The sequence below is a fragment of the Mytilus californianus genome, unplaced genomic scaffold, assembly GCF_021869535.1.
Source record: "Mytilus californianus isolate M0D057914Y unplaced genomic scaffold, xbMytCali1.0.p SCAF_10, whole genome shotgun sequence".
NCBI classification, from domain to species: Eukaryota; Metazoa; Mollusca; class Bivalvia; order Mytilida; family Mytilidae; genus Mytilus; species Mytilus californianus.
Window position 1 is genome coordinate 49,155,044 of NW_026262582.1, and position 23,220 is coordinate 49,178,263.

At 31.5% G+C, this 23,220-nt stretch overlaps 1 protein-coding gene across 1 annotated transcript in view; it reads left to right on the forward strand.

Annotated features, from left to right (window-relative positions):
- Positions 1 to 3,575: 3,575 nt before the first annotated feature.
- The window catches only part of LOC127718285 (sialoadhesin-like), a 34,228-nt gene continuing 14,583 nt past the window's right edge, over positions 3,576 to 23,220 (forward strand). The window contains exons 1-6 of the mRNA XM_052224285.1: positions 3,576 to 3,695; positions 6,214 to 6,289; positions 10,079 to 10,951; positions 11,178 to 11,258; positions 11,533 to 11,627; positions 12,005 to 12,043. Coding sequence (XP_052080245.1) covers positions 12,028 to 12,043 — 16 coding nt within the window. The 5' untranslated portion in view covers positions 3,576 to 3,695; positions 6,214 to 6,289; positions 10,079 to 10,951; ... (1 more) ...; positions 11,533 to 11,627; positions 12,005 to 12,027. The remainder of the gene's footprint in view (positions 3,696 to 6,213; positions 6,290 to 10,078; positions 10,952 to 11,177; positions 11,259 to 11,532; positions 11,628 to 12,004; positions 12,044 to 23,220) is intronic.

Consider the following 23,220-nt stretch of genomic DNA (forward strand, 5'->3'; position numbering starts at 1 on the left):
TGCCAAGTATAGTCCTTACCGAATGTACTCCTTTGGGAGTACATTTGTAATTGACTGATGTGTATAATGATTGCTTTGCGTCTAATTTGAGGTTAATAGTCCTTTAACGGTATCAAGTAAAATTTTGAGTTGGGACAAATATCTCTGTATTTAACACTTTACCGATGATTTTTTAACTTATTCAATACACGTAGATATTCATAATATAATTCAAGTTCTGAATATCTCGTTGTATGTACCCTTAACATAAAGATGGCCTACACTGGCTATGGACTGCATGCAACTTGATTTTGATATTGATTTTTTTACAATGGGAAAATAGAACAGTTGCGTTAACGTGTTGAGAATACCAACTGCATATAGAATTTATCTCAATGTAAACACAGGCATGATCATACTAGCTCAGGTTTGTGGATTCTTTTATATTTACCTGTCAAAGAGAGGGATTGATTTGATTTTTTGTCTATTATTATTAATTTGTGTATAATAAGTTAGAATGACATTTAATGGCAATGCATATCTTGATATTATACGTATATGTATTTACTGGCAGTTGGGATAATAAAAACGTGAAAAACAGGTAAGAGTTTATTCAATGGAATTATAAACAAATATATCCGCACCTAAATATCCAATTGATTACTACAATGACGAATATAAATTCATATTTCAGAATATTATTTACAGGTTATTTAGTCATGTTAGTTGAACCTCTTTTGAAATATTAATATCGATCACTTCTTTAATTGAGTGACTTTCTTTATTTTGCAATACAATATAACAAATATATTACCCGATGGTATTTTAAACGTTAAAAAATGATTTCGTCTCAATAACAATCAATGTTATACGTATCGAAAATAATTTATTATTAGCATTCTTATTAGTTACAAAGATATTTATGTTTCAAGTGGTCCTTTTAAGATATTGTTCAATTTAATATCTAAAGTAAGCGTGCGTGTTTTTTAAGATAATTGTATAATAGAAGTGTGCATTTATTGTCCGGGTGACAAAGCGATTTTGCATTTAAACACCCTTTTGTTTTTCGTGTCAATACACTTTGACATCGAATTCTATGAACAAAATAAATTTATAGATTTGTTTACTTTTGTATTCAATATATGTGTAAGAAAGAGATTACAAAAGAAAAAATGAAAATTAAACACATGTTTCTATGGTACTTTTCCAGGAATTTGGAGTTACAATGAAACAGAATTTCTCAGTAAGTTTCTGACACTGTTATGTGTTTAGAACTTAACAAGTAACTAAATAGGTTTTACCTTTTAGCTCCTGTTAATGATAAATTTTATCAAGATATTCAAAATAACTACCGAAATAAAAGAATGAATTTTCAACCCTTACTGGTATTTTAAGATTCTTTTATATGTTAGTTTAACATTAATTTTGTATGAATTGGCTCAAATTATTTTTTTTACAAATTAGCACCGGAAGATTTGGAAAGGGGGGGGGGGGGGGGGGGGGGGTCATTTTTGTATTCTTTAATCTTTGGGGTCATTTTTATTTATCTTTAAAAATAAATCTTATTCTGTGAAATTCTCAAGAAAATGATTTTACTATTAAATTTATTTGCTATTATAGGATTTCTTTATTATGTACATGGTTCATTTCTGTAATTCGTACTTTATTTCCTTTTTTTTTAAATCACAGTTATTCATTATTCTTTTGTACCCCATTATTATCGATTCCTCATATCTTGTCTAACTTTTCTCTATTCATATTTTTTTTGGCAATAATTCTCTATTCCATAATTCATCCAGACTCTCATACCGTAGAAATATACAGGGAAATATTTTTCAAACGCGTTTGTTATATCCACCCTAACACTTCAATAGTAATGATAAAAATTCACTAAAATAAAACTCAATAATGTAGATCTTAATGTTTGTAATTACTGTTCAGTTACATTAAATTTAAACTATAAAATTGAGAATGGAAATGAGGAATATGTCAAAGAGACAACAACCCGGTCAAAGAGCATATAACAGCCGAAGGCCACCAATAGGTCTTCAACGCAGCGCGAAAATCCCGCACCCGGAGGTGGTCCTCAGCTGGCCCCTAAATAAAAATGTGTACTAGTTCAGTGAAACTGAATGTATAATAAATAAACCCTTGAAGACAAATGTAAGAAAAATACTAGTAGTTAGCATTTTATTAACAGTTGAATAATGATCTTACGCAGTTCGTGATTTTATGCATTCAAGCACATTTAATTGAAACTTGATATCATCCGTGTTGTTTCGTCAAAAGACACACCTTTTGTTCTGAATGGAAATAACTTCGTAAACTTATATGAATTTTAGTGAACATTAAATCTACAGAAGATTGCTTTATATCAATTATTCATCATGGAACGTTATCAATGTCTCAATCATTCATACAATGTCTAGGTACGTTGAAGCTAAATTGAGTTTGAATGTCACTTTGGTATCTTTCGCCTCTCTTTTATCTTGCTTCAACTAAATGTTCTTCAACTTATACACAATGCTTATTACCTTCAAACAGAGATCAAGTTCGAATGTTAGTAGCGTCACTTTTAATGTTCTCTAGTTGTGCCCCTTTGTAAATGGAAAAAATGCAGAATTTGCAATTTTCGCACACTGTATTTACTTTGTCTCAACCAAATGTAATGGAAGTTATACACAATACTTATGACCCTCAATCACAGATCAAGTTCAAATTTGGGTAGCGTCATTTTAGCCTTTCTCGAGTTATATTCTTTTAAAAATGAAAAATAAAACTGCTGAATTTGCCATTTCGGCACTCTTACTTTACTCTACCACACCAAATATTCTGAAACTTACGTTCTGTTTATCCCTGGTACAGATTACTTTAGCTGCATTTAATAAACCCTTTCGGCATTTGTATCCTATGCTCTTCAAATTTGTACTTTATTTCGCCGTATGAGCTTTTTAATTTGAGCGTCTGGCGTAAATTATAAGCCTGGTATCCATTTTTGTATATACACAATGTTTATTACCACCAAACACAGATCAGGTTCATATTTGGGAAGCATCTCTATCACCGTTTTCTAGTTATGTAAGTTTATACATGAATAATTTGCGAATTTGCTGTTTCTGCACTCGAACTGTACTTTGCCTAAATCAAATGTTATAAACCTCATAAATAATGCTCATTAACACAAAACACAAATAAAGTTCGAAATTGTGTAGTGTCACATTCACCGTTCTTGTGTTATGTCTATTTATAAATGGAAACATGTTTTTTGTCCTCACTCTTACTGTTGTATGAACTGCCCGAACGTGTCATTTCCAAGCTCAAAAGTTTGAATAAGTACATTGCCTGTTGCATATTTACAAGTGGGGACATTTTTGTGCCATGGGCACATTGTTCTGTTGTTTTCTAAAGCTTTCGTCTTCGTGAAAATGGTATGTATTATTCATCCATAAAGACTGTTTTGATTCAGTGTTCTCTTTTTTTTTATATATTTTTCTGAACATCTATCATGTTGGTACATAACATAATAAATTCAGTAAACAACACTATTTACATATTTTGACAACCCGTTCGGTATTTTCCGTTAGTTTATTCATATCCAAAGACATTATTTGGGTCAATGGATATGCAGTAAACGGATCATGCACAAGGTGACAATACTTACTGCCATGGATAAAACATAATTAGGCAAAAGATAATGGACAATATTTGAAACAACAGTGAGTTATTTTTTCTTAATATAGTTAATTAAACCATGGAATGATTAAATAAAATAGGCATTGTTTAACTTTGTGTTTTCCTTGAGAGCCAAATTCAGTATCGGATATATTTATTTTGGAAAGGTAAACATATTCATAAATTTAATACTCAGGAAGTATTTTGACAAATATTTGGTATCAAAGTAGACATTTTTAAATTGACTTCCTTGTCAAGGATTTCCATTGACGTTGACACTAAAAATAGTATTCCTTTCAAATTGTGAAAAAAATGTGAATAAATTGGGTTATATAATTTTGAAGTAAATAAGTCAAAATATCAGGATCACTTTATCACAGATAAAATATAATTCCTGGCTCATTTAAAAGAAATGGAATAATAATACAGAGACATATATGGGTTTTTACTATTACGATAATGATATATTAAAGCAGTAGTACATATGTATCTAATCCAATCCTCTTTTCCCCGAATATGACCTTCCGAATAAGACTTATTCTTAGGTTTGTTCTTACACGAGCAACACGACGGGTGCCACATATGGAGCAGAAACTGTTAAACTTTCCGTACCACCCGAGATCACCTCGATTTAGTTTTTTATGTTGTGTTTTGTGTACTGTTGCTTGTATTTTCGTCGTTTTTCTTATTTTGCCATGGCATTGTCAGTTTGTTTTCGGCTTATGAGGTTGAATTTCCCTTTGGTATCTTTTACCTCTCTTTTCTAATTCTGAAATCATATATTATTTGGATTACAAGTCATTAAAATACAAATTAAACATGACAATACCCCTACAAAAGACATCTTGAGGATAATTTACGGTCCTCATGGTCACGATTGTCGTGTTTGAAATCGTCTAGAATCTATATTAATTGAACATACCATTAAGTAGAAGCGAGGGTAGCCAAAAATATAATTGAAATATAATGAATAACTAATATAGAAGGGATTCATCCTGTCGGTGAGGGCTAAACATTGATGATGTATATCGTTTCCGCTTTGCTTGTCCAAAATATACTATTTGTAGAGAAACCTTATTAAAAAAGCATACACAAACTATGTTTCTAGAACAAAGCTATTAACATTTTTTATTTTATTCTTGAACATAAATAAAACTGATGCTGATACTGTCACTTACCACAATGATCGTCGTCCTCATCAACAACACATATGTCCTAATTAAAACAAATATCTTTTATTCATTTCTTATTTTGTTCAATCTTTTTTTTTCTGTTAGTGTTTTGTTTTGTATTGTTATTCGTCGTTTGTTATTTTGGCTACGATTTTGTCGGTTTTATTTTATTTAAAACATGTTATATACCCATTGGTTTTTGCTATCTTTTTCTATTGCTATCAAACTTCATGCAAGGCAATCATTCTATTTTGGTGTTATGACCTGTGAGCATAATTTTAAAGCTATCTTATCATGACTATGTTTGAAACGTTATTATGCATTTATTGGTCTTATATTGTCATGAAGAAAAAGAAACTTGGTGCTACATTACTAAGAACCACTTTACATCAACTAATAAAAAGCAATCTTATTGGATGTAGATAATTGTATGATATCTTGTTTCTTGAGAAACGAAACTTAAGTGATATTCGTATGCTTGTCCAATTTCTTTAGCACTATAAACCAATCACATTTGCTTTCATCTTTTAGTAAAAATTGCTGGCTGAATGATGATATTTTCATCCAAAATATTCCATTATTTCAAAAATAATATTTTAGTGAGATGACACAAAGGAATGCATTTTTTTAATATTGAGTCAGTTGGCTCAATATCACTATTGCGCCTTAAAAAGAAAATAACACTTTATCAATGTATGCGTTCCAAGCGCTTTTCTGGATTAACCTTCATCTGGAACGTTCAAAGCCAAATGTTTGAAAGCCGGATGGATAAATACCGCTAATTGAGAGCTATACGACTCAAGGGACCTAAACACAAATATAGTACGCAAACAAAACATTTCTGATAAGTGATATTGGACAAGTGACTGAGCTTAACAATCTGTGCTGATTTGAAGAGCAGAGGACAATAAAATAAAGTTGTAAAAACTATTGAGTTATGAAATAAATGCAAAGCACTAAATTTTTAAAGAACTTATTTTGCGAAAAAAGGTATTTTGTTTACCTCGAGAAGCCCCATCACAAAGGGCTTTTCGTGGAATGCTAAATAACGAAGAAAATGAATCTCACTTTTAACACTAAAAATTTAACCACAAATGTGAAAATGTCTTAGATTCGAAACATCAAACATATCGAAATATACAATATGGGCAGATGGCTTTCGAAAAGGCTACAATAGCCGCCGTTCTCAACTGAATTGTGCATATCGAACCAATTGTTGGTGACACTGCAATCGTTAAGTTTTATTATTTGGTATCAGATTGACCGATTGGTATATTCACATTAGAATTTGGCCTTAAACCTGATTCTGGCAAAATATAATCTACTATGTCAATTTCATCTGGCAAAATACCTCCGTCTGTGTGTGAATGTATCACTGTTTTTCTTACAGTCTATAAACAAATCAAAGATGTCAAATGCTATTGCAAAGAAAATCTGCTTATTACTCTTTTGCTGTTTGGCAAAAGGTAAGTAAATACAATGATAAACATTTACTTTTATTGCTTTCATATTTAATCAATTCAACATTATTACTAAGATTTGAGTTTCCTTGCAGCTGACGAAGAATGTTAACTGCAATACGCAAAACATTTTGGAATATCAATACCATGTTGCTTTGTTTTCCCTCAATAAAAATCAAACAAAACATCTTATTCAGATATTACACAATCATAGCTTCGACAATATGAAATTTCACCTGTTATAGATATTTTACAAGTGAAAAGCTATAAATGTATTCCTTTTTATAGCTCATTAATATTGATATGTAGGAATACATTTTGATATTTTCAGGAGATGAATTCTACAATGTTTATATAAAGGATGTAGAATGTTACGAAAATGTTACCATAAGGATGATATGCAATGTAAATAATTCCAGAAATGGGATCACAATATTTAAAAATGATTTGGAAATGGCACATTGTAGAACATACCCTCGAGAACCATATACCCATTGCACATTAGGAACACTAACAAAATAATTAAGAAATCACTTGTTGTTTAAAAATTTGAGAGGCATATAGTTTACATCCGTTATTGGTTAATTTCCTTTGTTGCACTGCTGAAGTATTCGAAACGATTCCTTGAAATTAGTAAAAAAAACAGTTACGTGAAATTTTACATCGTTTAAGGCTTTTATGAATTGCTTTTGCTACTCTTCTTTAAATGCAATCTAAAACATTCTTTTCTGCAAGTTATTAGGGCAATATCCTTTATTTCGAATCTGTGACCTTTAAACTTTACCGCTACCTCAAAAATCAGCCTGTACAAGTCATCTCTAATACCTAAAACACACTTGGTGAAATTGACAAGAACAATTCTCAACAAAATATGTTCGCCAAGGGGCCAACTACCAGGAGAAAAAAATCCATTTACTAAATTCACATCTTAAAAATAACAAGGGATTCAAGCAATTGTTATGCTTGACCTTCAGTAAAACCTGAAACATAGATTAAAGCGACAGTAGTTTACCAATTATCAATTAAGTTTGAACCTTTGATATATCAACATGCCGTCTCTACATATTATCAATTTATTCATTTATACAGTAAACTGTAAATATATCTATTTTAACATATTATCCTTGAAAAACTCTTTCTAGAACAAATGAACAAATATTTGTTTTCTTGAAATGAAAATTCTCGTATGTTTAAAATAAATCCAAACACGTTTAAGTGCATGTTTCTTTATCTATTTATTTCAAATAATCATTATTTAATGATAAAGATTGGAAATCAAAGTTTTTTCCGTGAAACAGTACATGTAAAAGAAACTTCTGCGCTTTCCCCAGAAAATCAAATGTTCATAAATTTACTTATGGTGTTTGATGTAGACAACACACCTGCCAGGCTGGACTCTAAGGTCCATAAATAATTGGTGATGTAGACAACACACCTGAACCATAAGTTCTGTAAATAATTTGTCAAAACATTTATCACAAGTATACCATGACTCATGAGCTATGGTTATAAATACAGATTTAGGGGTCTCACGGTTTTTTTTCACAAATTTAGCTGAAAATCATTTGCGTTAATTTGACGCTTTCAAATGATTTTATGGTCGTAAATAACTTTTGTGGTCGGATCATTAGCAGACGATATAAAATACTTAAATTACAGTATATTCCTTTTGTTTACAAATTATTACATACATTTTACGCATTTTTCCTGGACCTTTTCTGGTGTAAAACAAGTGTGAAACTGCTTCATAAACTACCAAAATGAAGAACGTGATCTATTATTCATGAAAAGCAGCCCACGTGTTCGATTATTATGAATTATATTGTCTTAGTCTCCTCACCGGCAAGAACATGCCATTTTTTTTCTTCCCAAAACGGAAGTGCATTTGCAACAATGAAAATTGCAATAATAAATTTTATAAAAATTAAAAATTACAGTTTTCAATTACAACACTCTTTGGTAATATGTTCAAAATAAAATAGATTATTTATAATAATGAAAATTAATTGTTTCTGCAAAATATGACAATCGGCATGACTTCCGATATCATTGCGCAACATCCTGCGCAGTAGGCGCGAAAATTTAAACCCGCGAGCCCCCGTAAGGCAGTGAGGAGGTCGTTGAAACAAAAAAAGATAAGAAACTAAAATTGTATAAAAACACTGTAATAGTTTCACTTCCAAACAAAATTTGTAATTGTTCCAACAGATAAAGTCACTAAGGAAATCGTTTTTTTTTTAGTAAATCACATTGTATTTTTAAAATGCATAAATAAGGAATAAGATATTGATACATCACTAAGCCCACTTTATACTCCCACAACTATTACGGAAGACGAAATCTTGATCAGTCAAGTGCAAGATGAAAAAAAAAACATGATCTTCTTTCTATCTTCTTGATACTAAAAAAATGTAAGCATCCTTAAAAACATCTCCATATTGCATTAGGAAAACTCTTTTAAAGCTATCACATTTTTTCAATCAGCAAACAATACTGGGCTTCAGAGTTTATATAAAACTACCTTATTGGAGGCATTTGTTAATAAAAAAAAGAATCATCTTTTAGAGATCTTACAATCAAATATACAAATATCTTGATTAAGTAACGGACAAGCCATACTCTGCAAATGCTTATCAAGAAAAATAAAAGAATCTGGCAAAAAAAAAACCCGTTAAAACTTGGTATCTTTGCTTAATGTAGCTATTCAGTGGACACGGACAAATGATACCATGGATACGTTAAGTCTGCTTCAAATATTGAATTACATTGGAAAAATGACAATAAGGGTTTGTTGAAAACTAAATTTTACATAATATGCGACATCAATTTTCTTATCGCGAACTTTTTATTTATGTGCAGCAAAATTCATGCAGTGCATACCTATGAAATATATATTTCACGGTGGGTACTATACTACTGGGTTTCTGTTTCCTATCATGCCGTACTTGAAAGAGGGTTGATATAAGAAGCTTCTATACCTAGCTTGAGGTTTCAAATCGTAAAGTTTAAGTCATCCTTCAACGAACGCCTTCATGATTAGATTAGACAGTAAGGGATATATGGGTCAATGAAGACCACGAAAATATTAGTTTGGTTTCCTTTTTCTTGGTTTGACTTGACTTTTGGTTAATCAGCTCGTTAATGTTTGTATTAAGTTTTAGATTTTCAAATACATTTTTCTGGAGCATCAATGAAGAGACATTATTAGTTCAATACGTATCTCGTGCATTAAAACAGGTGCCGTAAATGTTACTAAATTTTTGCCATTTGATTAGGAACTTTCCGTTTTGAATTTTCCTAAGAATTCGGTATTTTTGTTACTTTACTACAATATTGCATTCTTTTCGTCAATTGTGACATTACTGAATGCTACTTATTGTCGTATGTTTGATTGCAATAAGTAAAACGTGGAGAGGAACAGTTGTTTTATGGGGTTTGTCTTACTAAAAAGCGTTTTGTTTGGTTCCTTTATTGTTGTCTGTCTTGTGTTTTCCTCCAATTTTGAGCATGTCTGATTTATTTTATGTCTGATGGTGTTTTCTTATTGCATTGAATTCCCGGTGAGCATTTCTGTTTACTAAATTGTATGTTTGTAGTAAGAGGAATTAATCACAACCGAACAAAAAAACAAGAACAACAATTAAATAATACAATGTGGTAACTATTGTAACTTTTAGAAAAGTATAGTAGAAATAAATGTTTAAGAGTGTAAATTGCTAACATATGTGTATATTGCTGAATGGTTTTCAAGATCATTGAAATACATTTTTTTTACTTTTCTCTTTTTGATTGAAGGTCAACCAAAAAGTAATTGTGCTGATGGCAAGTTTATTATTTTAAATGATTTCACGTGGAATTAGCATAACGTGAACAGTGTAATTGGCACATCAATGTTAACTTACAGAAAAAATAAAGTAAAAAAATTAAAAAAAAACGAATCAGTAAAAAAAAGTCACAATAGAAAAAGGACAGATCAGACTACTATACTGATACTGATATCTAAAGAGATAAGACCGTCGAAGCATGTTGCTTGTGACTTAAGTCACCAAAGCCTTCAACAATGAAAAAAACCCATACCGTATAGTCGGCTATAAAAGGCCCCGACATGAAAAATATGAAGCAATTCAATTGAGAAAACTAACGGCCTATTCCATAAAAAACAATTGCTTATTACTTATTCGATATATGTTTCACAATTGATATTGATATTAAAAAGTTAGTGTTTAGAAGTTTAAAATTAAATTATAAACTACGTCAAAGTTCTCAATTAGAGGCAACAGTACTGAACAGATGTATAAAATTCATAAATCCATTACAATCGAAACTAAGACACAAAACTTGAGGGAATTGTATGAATGCTAAAAGGGAACACACAACCTGCTGTGTCAAAAGTATAAGCTTCTATTGCTTGCAGGCACCATCCGCATGTATAAGATTTAATAAAAATACAAAAAATGAAACTAAACAAGGAGGAAAGAACATAAAAAAAACCAAAAAGAAACAAAAGAGAAAAATGTACCTGTAAACAAGATGTGATAATATTGATTTGTTTTGTAGACATGATGGAAAAGAAATGTGATGTTGCGATGGACATAATTTTGATGCTGGCACCTCTGATTGCTTCTGCTATTTTAACACGCATATTACTACTGAATGATAGTCAGAAAGGTAGATTGAACACGAATGATACTTAAATCTAACCATATGATCAGATTAGTACCAACATTCAGTTTTGCTTGTTTTAAATCCACGTTGTATGTAAACATTATCCTTTTTCTTTACGTTCCGCTATATAGGTTATATCCTCTAATAAATCAATTTTGATAATGCTTTAAATAAATATAATTTGTTCACGATAGAATAAAACCTTTTTTTTTATTTTTCATTATTTCAGTGATTCGTTGGCTTTGTCTGATTGGTGGATTTATATACTTGGTAATTTCTAGTTTAACTATTGCAGGTGACCTGAATAAAGGTTTGTTTTTGATAATATGTTTCATATTTCTTTATTAACTCATTTATTTATATCTATATATTGAATATGATTCTACACTATATATGATGACGATATTATTATGAAATGTGGAGATGTGGTATAATTGCCAATGAAACAACTATACTCCAGAGCTAAAATGAAGTGGTAATACGCAATTATTCGTGATACAGGTAACTGCACGACCTTTAATGACGAGAAAAAAAAATCGCATATCGTATAGTAGGCTATAAAACGCATTCAATTTTGTTTTTAGATGTAAAGATTGGCTTAACAGTTTTGTGTTGGATAATAGGCGCTATTCTACCTCTATTCATTGTTATTCCTGTGATAAGGAAAAAGGAACAAAGGGTACGTATATATAATAAGAAGCAGTGATAATAAATGAGTGAGGAAATGATAATAAAGCAAAATGAAGTACTATACCATGCGATCTGTATTCTACCAAAAAATATTTAAACAGTTTATATTTACATGAATTGTATTTGTTTATGTTCAAATTAAATACCTTTTAACCCAATTTGGATCATCTTCCCATTCTTTGTGGTTTGAACTTAACGTTATGTGCAAATTACATGCGCGATTACACAAATGTGATTGGTGTGTGTATTGGGGATACTTGTGTATCTTTATTTGTGTTCAATAAGCACACTGTCTGAAATCAACTCTTTAATTTTCTTGAATAACTTGATGTTATTGATGTTCATTATACAATTTGCAATTTGCAGGATGTTCCAACTAAAGGAAGTTGATGAACAAAACAGTAGGTATGTTCCATTCTAAATTTTACTTCTGTTTCATATGGATTTTAATATGATGCCTTTAATCTGTTATATACCTTCTATAACATACGGTTAGGTAACAACGCACACAACTGAATTACCAATGAAATATTTAACAAACGAGCATAATTTCCATTTATTTCAGCTGTTTTTTTTCAACATTTATTTATTCCTTTTGTCATTTTTGTATTGGCTCCTTAGTTGCACCTTTGTTTGTTGTATGAGGTTTTACGAATTCTTTAAATCGAAACAGCATTCATTAACGTCTCAAACTCGTAGTTTCATGAGTGCAGTTGACGGTGCACTCATTTTCGTTATTGATTTCAGAATAGTTTCCCGCCCAAGATTTTATACTGAAATTAACTGGACGGTTGACTGAGTGTATATTCGCATGGCGGGTGATGTATGGAAAGCTGGAAATGCTAACCCTGTCGTCGCACCCATTTTTGCTCCTTTTGGAGTTCATGATAGTCCCCTAATTATTGTTTTTTACCTTGACTAGTCTCTTTCTAATCGATGTTGCAGATATAAATAAAGGTAAAATACTTTCCCCTTATGTAATACTAGTATACATCTTTGGTGTAAGAATGTGAAAATTGTATTACTTGGTTTTTGTTTATCTTCAAGCTAATGCAATGTTTCCATTATGTTTGTCACCCCTTGACACGTTTAAGAGCCATATCAATTCCTCTTTGATCTTGAATAACGCGCCCATAAACGACACATATTTTGTTCCAGGGCAGTTAAGAAATGTCCTTCCATCATCTCATCTTAACCTAGTTCTTGTTTTATTGTTTATTATATTTTTGTTTCGACCTACCGTACTTATCACAGGGTTTGTACTTACATGAGCAACATGACGGGTGCCACATGTGGAGCAGGATCTGGTCACCCTTCCGGAGCACCTTAGATCACCCCCAGTTTTGGTAGGGTTTGTGTTGGTCAGTCTTTCATTAGTTTTTCTATGTTTTGTTTTGTGTACTGTTGTTTGTTTGTTGGTCTTTTTCTTTTTTAGCCATTGCGTTGTCAGTTTATTTTAAACTTGTGAGTTTGAATGTCACTTTAATGTTTTTCGCCTCTCTTTTATCGCAACTACTACCCTTTTTTTTTATCTCGGGTACTTTAACATACATATAAGTTATTTAAGTTTCTAGTTGATACAAACTTTTAAAGCAGTAGTTGAGAGCGTTATTGTCGAAATGTTTTTATGCAAATCGTTAGAAAGTTAAGTGTACAGCTGATCCAATAATTGTAATCATTTATTATTAATGCAACTATTCCTCTTTATGAATATAAAACAAGTATTGACCAAACAAAAGCGTTGAACACATTGTTTTGGCGTGAAAAAGAATACAGCTATTTCCCCTTTTTAAGATTCCTGCACCTCTACATCAGTCTTTTATATCAGTATATCTTTTTACATCTTAATTAAGTCTCCGCTCTCGCTTATTTTTTTATTCTTGGTCAATGTGCTCAAGCAGCAACCAAGACTAAAAAAATTGGCGAGTGCGAAAATTTAATTTTAATTAGATTGTATTTACACGTAATATAAAGCAATTTACATAATATACAGTTGATCAAACATGTGTTATCATGTATGCAGCTAGTCAATATTTTGACTTTTATTCAAATGTTTTACATACGTTTTTATGATATAAAAAACAGCTGTCTTTTCTCTATGCTCTATTATATAGTTTAGTGTATAAGGAAATATGTTTCCTATTAATTCAGAATTATTTGATATTCATCTATAATATGTGCTGCTGCTGAAGTATTTGTGATCATGAATAATATGCGCAAAAGTTTTTTCTCTTTTTTTTTATTGTAAATCATTTCAGTAGTATTTGTACCTGGGGTTGGATTGTTTTACATTAATGCAAACAATTCAATGTATCATATATAATGCAATTGTATGCAACTATCATACAACTGATAGGTTTAACTAGCTATACATCCAGGTTTAATCCATCATTTTCCACATAAAGAAATGCCTGTACCAAGTCAGCAATATGACAGTTGTTGTCCATTCGCTTGATACTTTGATTTAGCCATTTTGTTATTTTATTTTTTAATATAAAGTTTATGTCTTTTTGTTGATGTTAAGAAACAAGTACTAATATATTTCTTCTTTAAATTGAACATCATGTACATCTATAGGATGTATTAATTAGTATCGTGCTACCTAATGAGGGATGACTTAAAAAGAATGTTAAGACTTTATCAATTGATTATGTCTTGTCAGAATTAAAGCGAAGTAAAAAATATTTCCTCAATCTCTTGGAAGTAGTGTTTTTTGTAGTGGACTCCAGCAGTATTGATTTCTAGTGATATTGTATTGTTTGTTTCTTTCCAGGACATATGTACTTGTGTATTATTGTATGATTCCTCAACACATGTACCTTTGTACCATTGTATATTTCCTGAACATATGTATCTTTGTATTATTGTATAATGTTTATGTTCTTCTGCGTACCTTTGTCTTTCTGGCGGTTTATCAGAATAAGTTTATGTAGTATTGGAGTATTAGAAATATTTTTTCTAAAATGAATATGAACAATGTTTTTTTTAACTTTCCTTTTCTTTGTAGCTTCATTCCAACAACGTCTGCATATTGCAATCGTCCCGTTGACACGGTTTGCAATGGCTGGCATTGTTCGCATGATTCTGTTGCCGACTGGTATGGCTTTTAAACAACTATTGATGGTTAAATTCATTCCGTGAGAAAACACCATGTCAATCTGATCGTACATAATATGATTTTAATCAGCAGATATATTCTTCTTTATTTGGGCTTTTCAAAGAATTTGCCCAAAAAGTGTCATTAGTTTTGATACAGCAATGTTTGTCAATTCACTGAGTTGGAAGTAAACACATTTTCCTAATGCAAAGTTTAATTGTTTCATTGTACTAAATGATGTATCGGCTGACTGTACTATGTTCGAATATTGCACCAATGATTCCAATAGGAATTTAAAGTCATCTCGTCGTTCCGACGGTCACAACAGTTATAAATTCCGCCGTCAATAACATAAGGAATATAAAGAATATAAATAAGTACTGTTTTATGGAATTTTCTTTGCTTTTTTGTCGTTTTTCTTTTGGTCATGGTGTTACAAATGTATATGTTTTTTCGGGCTTATGAATATTTTGTTTATAGTTTCCTGACATTTGCATCCTGTTTTAGTGTTGTATGCGTTAATTAAGAGTCAAATTTGATTTTTTTATTAAAAATAAGTATTTCTTACCTATATTCAGAAAGTTCGTCAACCTTAGGTAGGATTACACTATAGTTGTAAATTCAAGAGTCTATCCTAAATTGAGGTAAATCATATGGCCTTCCAAATACCGTTTCGATTCCTAACATCACTGAAGAGACATTAATTGTCGAAATCAGGATATGGTGTACTAATTTTTGCACCTTTTGTTTGCGGTATACCATCTTTTCCGCAGGTTTATTGTTTTCTGTTTGGTATTAAATTAATAGTTAAGATCCATTTTGTTACATCTGGTGATCCGTTTATTTGACAATCGCCAATGGCAGTCAGCAGGGTTTAACAACATCAGTTGTTCGACCTGCTAGTCAAATGCGTTTTGTTAAAATATACTTTTTCACTTTTTTGGTCTTTTGGAAAATGTTGTTTGTGCTGTATTTAGACCCCTCTACCAAGAAATTTGTTTGCATGCACACGTATAAAAATTGCGGTTTTTATCCAACGCAATCATAGGTTTGAACGTTGTTTTCAATTTAGACTTGTTTATGTATATATATATATATATATATATATATATATATATATATATATATATAGATAATGATGGAAACACTATCGATATATATATATATATATATATATTATATGGATTTCCATATAAACATTGCGGTTTTTATCCAACGCAATCATAGGTTTGAACGTAGTTTTCAATTTAGACTTGTTTATATATATATATATATATATATATATATATATATATGAGTCTAAAAGATTGTGTAACAATACCGATAAATAGATGGAAAACAAAACACTAAAAAGTGTTGAATATCATCGCACAAAGATGGAAAAACTGAACAGATGATATAAATTATACAATAATTGCAAATATTTCGGCTCAACAAATGGCCTTCCTCAGTGTTAAAAGTTTCAACAATACTGATATATAATGTATAAGGTGTAAACATAGATCAGTAATAATACAGTAAGTTTTGGTCGATTTATTTTAATCCAAAATCCTGAATATCATAATATAAACATTAGACTGTAAATTTAATTATTTCTTTCTATTGATTCCATCTGGATGGAGGACACCCTTTGTTTTTATCCAAAACTTCTATATATAATATAATTATATATATAATTCTTCTAAACAACAGCCCAACAATGTTAGATCTGTAAATTTGCGGAATATATATATATATATATATATATATATATATATACATGTATAAGTACGTCTGAACCAGTGACAACTCTACGACAGATTTTATCCATGGGATCACCAGTGATGGTGATACAAGGCTGAGAACACATTCTGTATATATAATTCGTCTAAACAACAGCCCAACAATATTAGATCTGTACATTTGTGGAAGCAAATTTTTGTTCTTCCATGGCCGGGATTCGAACTCATTCTACTAAGGTATCGTGGAACCAAATCGCCTTGCACTATGCCCTGCGCGTTAGACCACTCGACCACCTAGGATCGATAAAAATCATGCTTTCGGTGGCCGGGTGTTACCTTTCCTCGTCAGTTTTTATCTAGCGTCGTAACACAGTACATGATATATAAGGCATGAAGATGGAATATTACAGATCAGCTAAATTATCTATCATAGAGGATTTTACAAATTAATGTAGGATACAGTCACAGAAATAATTAGGTCTTTCCACTTTTCTGTGGAAAGACCTATTGGTTTTCTTCTGATTATTATTATTTTTATTATTTTTTTCTTCTTCTGCCACTTTTTTCTGACGGTGCTTTTTTGTTTCGCAAGATGTCGCTTAGATTTTTTGTGTATGATATCGAACAGTTATTGCGATTTTGAAACTGACCCTGTTTAGCCGAATACTTTTTATTGTAAGAGTAATCTCCCCAAACACTGTCTTTCTTGAGTACGCATCTCCTTCGCAACCGTAAAAGATTATGACAAATTTATGTCTCCAATTTGTTTGTTATATCCTCAGGATCTTAAGAATAATTTTGACCGAAGCGGTCCAGAAACTCCATATGAGAGTTATTTCCCCTTCTGTATTTAAAATAAGTAAAATGTAATTGTAAATGTTAAACCATAAGTGATAGGGACCTAGGGTTTTTTGATTTGAGGTCCTTGGTCTAAAAAAAAAAAAAATAGGGTCAAGGTCAAAGGTCAAGGTCATTTTTAAATTTGGATTTTGGCTTATTTTCACCTTTTTTCAAACACGATATAAGATATCGACAACATATTTTTACTTAATTGTTAGTTGCGACATGTCGTAACACATACATATCGGTTTAAAGGGTACGCTTACATCAAATTAGAGTTTTCTCCCCTCTTTTATTTAAAAATATGCATATGGTGATATAACTCATGAAACAAATATAATTAAGTTCTAGGGTCTTTTGATTTGAGGTCCTTGGTTGATGACCTTAAAATTGAGCTCAAGGTCATATGTTAAATTGACGTTCTAGATTTTGACCTTTGCTTTTACCTCATATGTATACATGATAAATCCATGGGACTTTTTGCATTAGGTTTCAAGCCATTTAACCTTAGAAAAGCCAATCGGAAGTGACCTTGTGTAAACCGGAAGAAGCTTTTTTTTGTACTTAACTAATGAAAAAGTTTATAGAACCAAATATTTTTGGTATCAGTGTCAATTAAACGTTTGAATAATACCGGAAGTAACATTTTTCAAACCGGAAGTAACAAATTATCTCCCTTATTTAAAAAATATTGTATAGAAACCATATATTTTTGGAATCAGCGTACAATAAGCTATCATTTGAAGCTGGAAACGACATTTTAAAACGAATTTTTCTATTTTCATATAAAAATACATGTTTTTTGTGGAAAGACCTTCTATTGTTCTTTGAACAATTGGTTTTTAATTATATTATAAGTACGTCTGAAACAGTGAGAACTCTACGACAGATTTTATCCATTGGATCACCAGTGATGGTGATACAAGGCTGAGAACACATTCTGTATATATAATTCGTCTAAAAAATAGCCCAACAATGTTAGATCTGTAAATTTGCGGAAGCAAATTTTTGTTCTTCCATGGCCGGTATTCGAACTCATGCTACTGAGTGTACTATATATATAAACGCCTAAAAAGTGTACAAAACAACACCAATAATAAAAAAGGTAACATTAAATGTAATTATCTATAAATAATTCGGATAACAGATATCCTTCATCAGTATGATTTTGATGTTAAATGAATCATATCAGTCTATTCTGATTTAACTATAACAATCTTGAATGTTATACATTAAAACCGAACACTAAAACGCTTGTACATTTCTAAAATACCAACAATGACGTAGGTTATATAGGTATTTACAAGAGAGAATGCATAGATATGCTTATAATAAAGATAGTAATGTGCGATATGAATTGGTACATTTCGAAAATTTCAAAAGTGACGACAGTTAAGATGTTACAACAAAGCCTGCATGGAAATACATTCCAAATGAACAGCACTGACCGATCTTAGCTGGTATAATATTTCAAATGTGACAACGGTAAAGTAATTACAACAGAGGCTATATATAAAACATCGAACCTTCTTTTTAACACTTTTTTAAACTGAAACAAGAAGTCATCAACGTGCACTTAGGTAGAATGAAAACTGAACACAGATTCTACTTTATTTTAAATTAGAGGTTGCAATTAAATATGATAAATAAAGGCAGCAGTAGTATAACGCTGTTCAATAGTCATAATTCGATTAAGCAACAATAAATCCGGATTACAAACTTAAACCGAGGGAAGCACATCAACTATAAGAGGAAAACAACGGAACAACAGAAACAAAAGCAAACGCCAACATACATTGAAACGGACTGTAAATAACAACTGACATATTCCTGACTTGGTACAGGACATTTTAAGAAAAATGGTGGGTTGAACTTGGTTTTATGGCTAGCCAAACCTCCCGCTTATATGGAAATGGTAAGAAATACCGCTAATATGACAACGCTACGTGACAGGAATACAGTACAAACACATGAAAATTAACAATTGAGTTTTTCATTTGCAAAACCCAACGAACAAAGAAAAGGCTGAAAATATTTATTTGTATCAAATTACTAAGAAACGATGGTGCCAACTCCCTCAGGGAAAGTGTGCATTACATGAAATTGTTTACCTGAAATTGGCTATTCCTTGTTGGTCCCTTTTGTTCATATAGCTTTTAATGTTGCCACGTAGTTATATACCCATGGCTTTTAAATGGATGGGCTTGAGCATTCCTGATTGAGGTAAATCCACAAAAGGGCTTCAGACGCATGAGATGTATAAAGTGTTATTTTCGATTATTAAAATAATAAGGGTAATCTAAGCATTTTCTGAACTTAAATGTATCTTGTTCTATCTACATCTAATACATGTTCGGCTTACATACTTTAGTTGTTCGTCAGTTTTGAATATCCATATTCGTGCAAAAAATATGTGTCAAACGTTTACGTAATTTCACTAATGATGCCGTCTAAATGGATATGACCAAGAAGGGATATATAAGGCATGTATGGATGATGAGCATAATCCATGACAAATGTGTTATTGTTCCCCCAGATAAAGATAAGAGATCGTTTTTGTGTGAAAAGCACATTTTATAATTTCTTATAAATTTTGTAAGGTATTGAAGGTTCACTTGGTAACTCAATATCAACCCCAACGACACAAACATGAGAAGAAAATCTGAATAATCATATATCCGGTCTACATTCCTTTGAAATTTCAACTTAACATGCAGTTAAGTCACTAAAAAACTTTATACTGTGAATCTGACAAGTGTTCTACCAAACCTATTTCCAAACTATAAACATCAATTTAATCAGTAATTAAAGCCAAAATGCACACTTATTGGCAATCTACCTACCCTGGAGTGAATCAGATATAGTCCAGCAGATCAGTCCAATGTTTTGGCAAAATTGATCACTTTATGGTAAAAGCATGAAACATTGCACAGCGATAGTTATGATGCTTATGAATATTTTTGGATATGGAGCCACCTAAAAAAAATCAACAATGGCCGCCAATAGTCAAGATGCTAAGTCCTGTATATTGGTTTAATTAATTTTATTATAGAAAAAGCAATAGTCAAGAGGCTAAGTCCAATGTATATATTGGTATAACTGACCATTTTATAGTAAAGCACGAGACTTCGCACAGTATTAGTTAGGATGCTAATGAACATTTTTGAACACGAAGCCATCTAAAAAAACCCGTAATGGCCGCTCAATTCAGAATGGCTGGCAATAGTCAAAAGGCTAAGTCCAATTTATGTATTGGTTTAGTTGATCATTTTATAGTAAAAGCAGGAGACTTTGCACAGTATAAGTTATAATGATAATGAACATTTTTGAACATGAAGTCATCTTAAGTAATCCGTAATGGCCGCTAAATTTAAAATGGCCGCAAACAGTCAAGAGGCTAAGTCCAATATATTGATATAATTGACAACTTTATAGTAAAAGCATGAAACTTTTTCATAGTGGTAGAAAATAGTGCTAATGAACATTTTGTAATATGAAGCCATCTATCTAAATCCGTGAGAAGCTTCTGTATTGCTTTCTTAGTGCAATAAGATTCAGAATGGACCTAACATTCAGGATTATTCATATTCTCAGTCGAAATTAACAATGATACACCTTCTGATGTATGAAAGAAACAATCCAACCGTAATATGAAAGATCATGAACCCCCACTTTGTGCTTATTTTGGAAACATGATCCATTGTAGGGCTAGAAAACGTTATCTAGTAGACACTTTCTTAAAACTTGGACTATCTGTTTCCTACGACAAAGTGTTAGAAATTTCTACTTCAATTGCAATTGATGCTTATCGTCGTAATATCCAGGAATGTATTGTTTGCCCTACCCAACTACTGCAAACTGTTTTCACTTTGTCTGCTGTAGTCAACATAGACCTCAATCCAAGCAGCATATCATCAAAAGAGTTTTAATGGTACCGGTATATCTTTATTCCGACATATTTTGAAGAATGTTCAAGAAGTTTTGCAAATATTTTACCAATCTGAATCTATCTTAAAATGCCGTCAGTGACTGTCTCCTTTTTACCAGAAATTATTCGAATCTTTTCCAGCAGCTGTTTTCAGATTCTGTGAACCAGAGAGATATCAATTTACATGTCTTCATTCCCAGTTGTACTAAAAGGGGAAGTCAAATAGCTCAAATATGAAGCGGAAAATTCAAGTGTTAAGGCTGAGGTTTAACCAACCTTTTATGGTCCGTCTATCATGCTTCATCGTTACCAGATGGGAATAATCTACCAGCAATGTCTGCCCTATCTACTTCTGCTTCACGAACAAGCTAGATCCGTTCCGATGATACGACATTCATGGAACTTGCTGTAAGAAAGCTCAATCCAGATTGTAACTTTTGACCAACCACTTTTTACATTAGTATAACTAATAAAATGGAACTCGCCTCGGATGTATGATGAGGAAAACTTTGTCATGATGTTCGGCGGCTTACACATAGAAATGGCTGCGTTCAAAGACCTTAGTAGTTGGCTTGACGATAGTGGATTGAATAGTGTTTAGTAAATGCCCAGGTAGACCACCCAGATTCATTCATTAAGGCGTCTCATGTTACAAAAACACGCAGGGCACACCAAGTTACATTATGTACACTCTACAACTTATTGTCAAACGCTAACCGCCAGTACACAGATTCTTTGAATGATGATAAGGTAATCCTAGAATTTGAAAAGTGGAGTTTTGAAAGTTCAAAAGAATCTTTTTTTTTTTTAAAAGTCTGGCATTTTACCCTGCAATTTGAATGGAAAGTATTGATATTTGTAAGGTCTATACTTGAGGCTAACGCCTTGTCGATCGAACAACGTCTGTCTTTAACCAAATCAGGAGGAACAAGTAACCATTTTTTCACACACCACCTCCTTCAAAGAAAACTTTTACGATAGATCAAAAGCTACTGTATTTTAAATGTAATTGTACTTTATATTCTGGACTGCATACTGCTTGCTTAATGTAGATGCTAACAATTTCAAAGATCTGTTAAAGTACATAAATCTAACATTTGACTTGTTTACCCTTTAAACAAGTATCGACATGCAAAACTTCACAACAGATTGAAAGAATTTACAGACCCTGCGTTTTTCTATCCTGGTTTTCTTGATAGAGGGTTGATGTTTACAAGGATTCAAACTGATAAAGTTGATGTTTTCTCTTTGAAAATTTTACAAAGCCATCACGTTTGTCGTTGTTTTGAAATATTTGTTTAATACGTCTAATGTTATCATTTTAAAAGACGCGTTATCTTACCTCTTTGCATGGTATTTAGCAAAAAAACACATAAAATATACCCGAATGATAGTTTTGTACACCAGTTTCCCGTTCAAAATGCCTTTGGTGGTAAAACAGTAGGCATGCTTGATAAACTTGGGATTATCAAGTTTAAGTTTATCAGCTACTTCTGTTAAAATGTCGAGTAATTCGTCTGAGGTCCCCGACCGGCAGTTGAAAATGTATCGCACGTAATATAGGCATTTGAAAAATTTTATGATTCAGAGCTGTACAAGAACAAACAAATATAAAGCCTGTTTCATGTGAGTGAGTATTTCTTGTTAGACGTAATGCATTTTCATTTTTATGAATACATACAGATCAAAATAGATCAAAAGTCTATTCAATATGCTTAAACCTTAACCAAAAATCTTCCCCAATGGTTTAAATAAAAATCATTAGGATTTTGCAATGACATCCACACATCAACTGCTTAATTTCATAAGAAAATGCTTTTTTTTTTACACAAATGCGATTCTAAGATACAAATGTCGTTTTTTTTTAATAAATTTTTAAACAAATACACCAAAAATAATATCATGAATAACTTGCAGTGTTTTATTGACCACGTATCTGTCGAGCTTTGTTGGTTGATTAAATTATAAACTCAATATTTCCATCGATACTCATTCT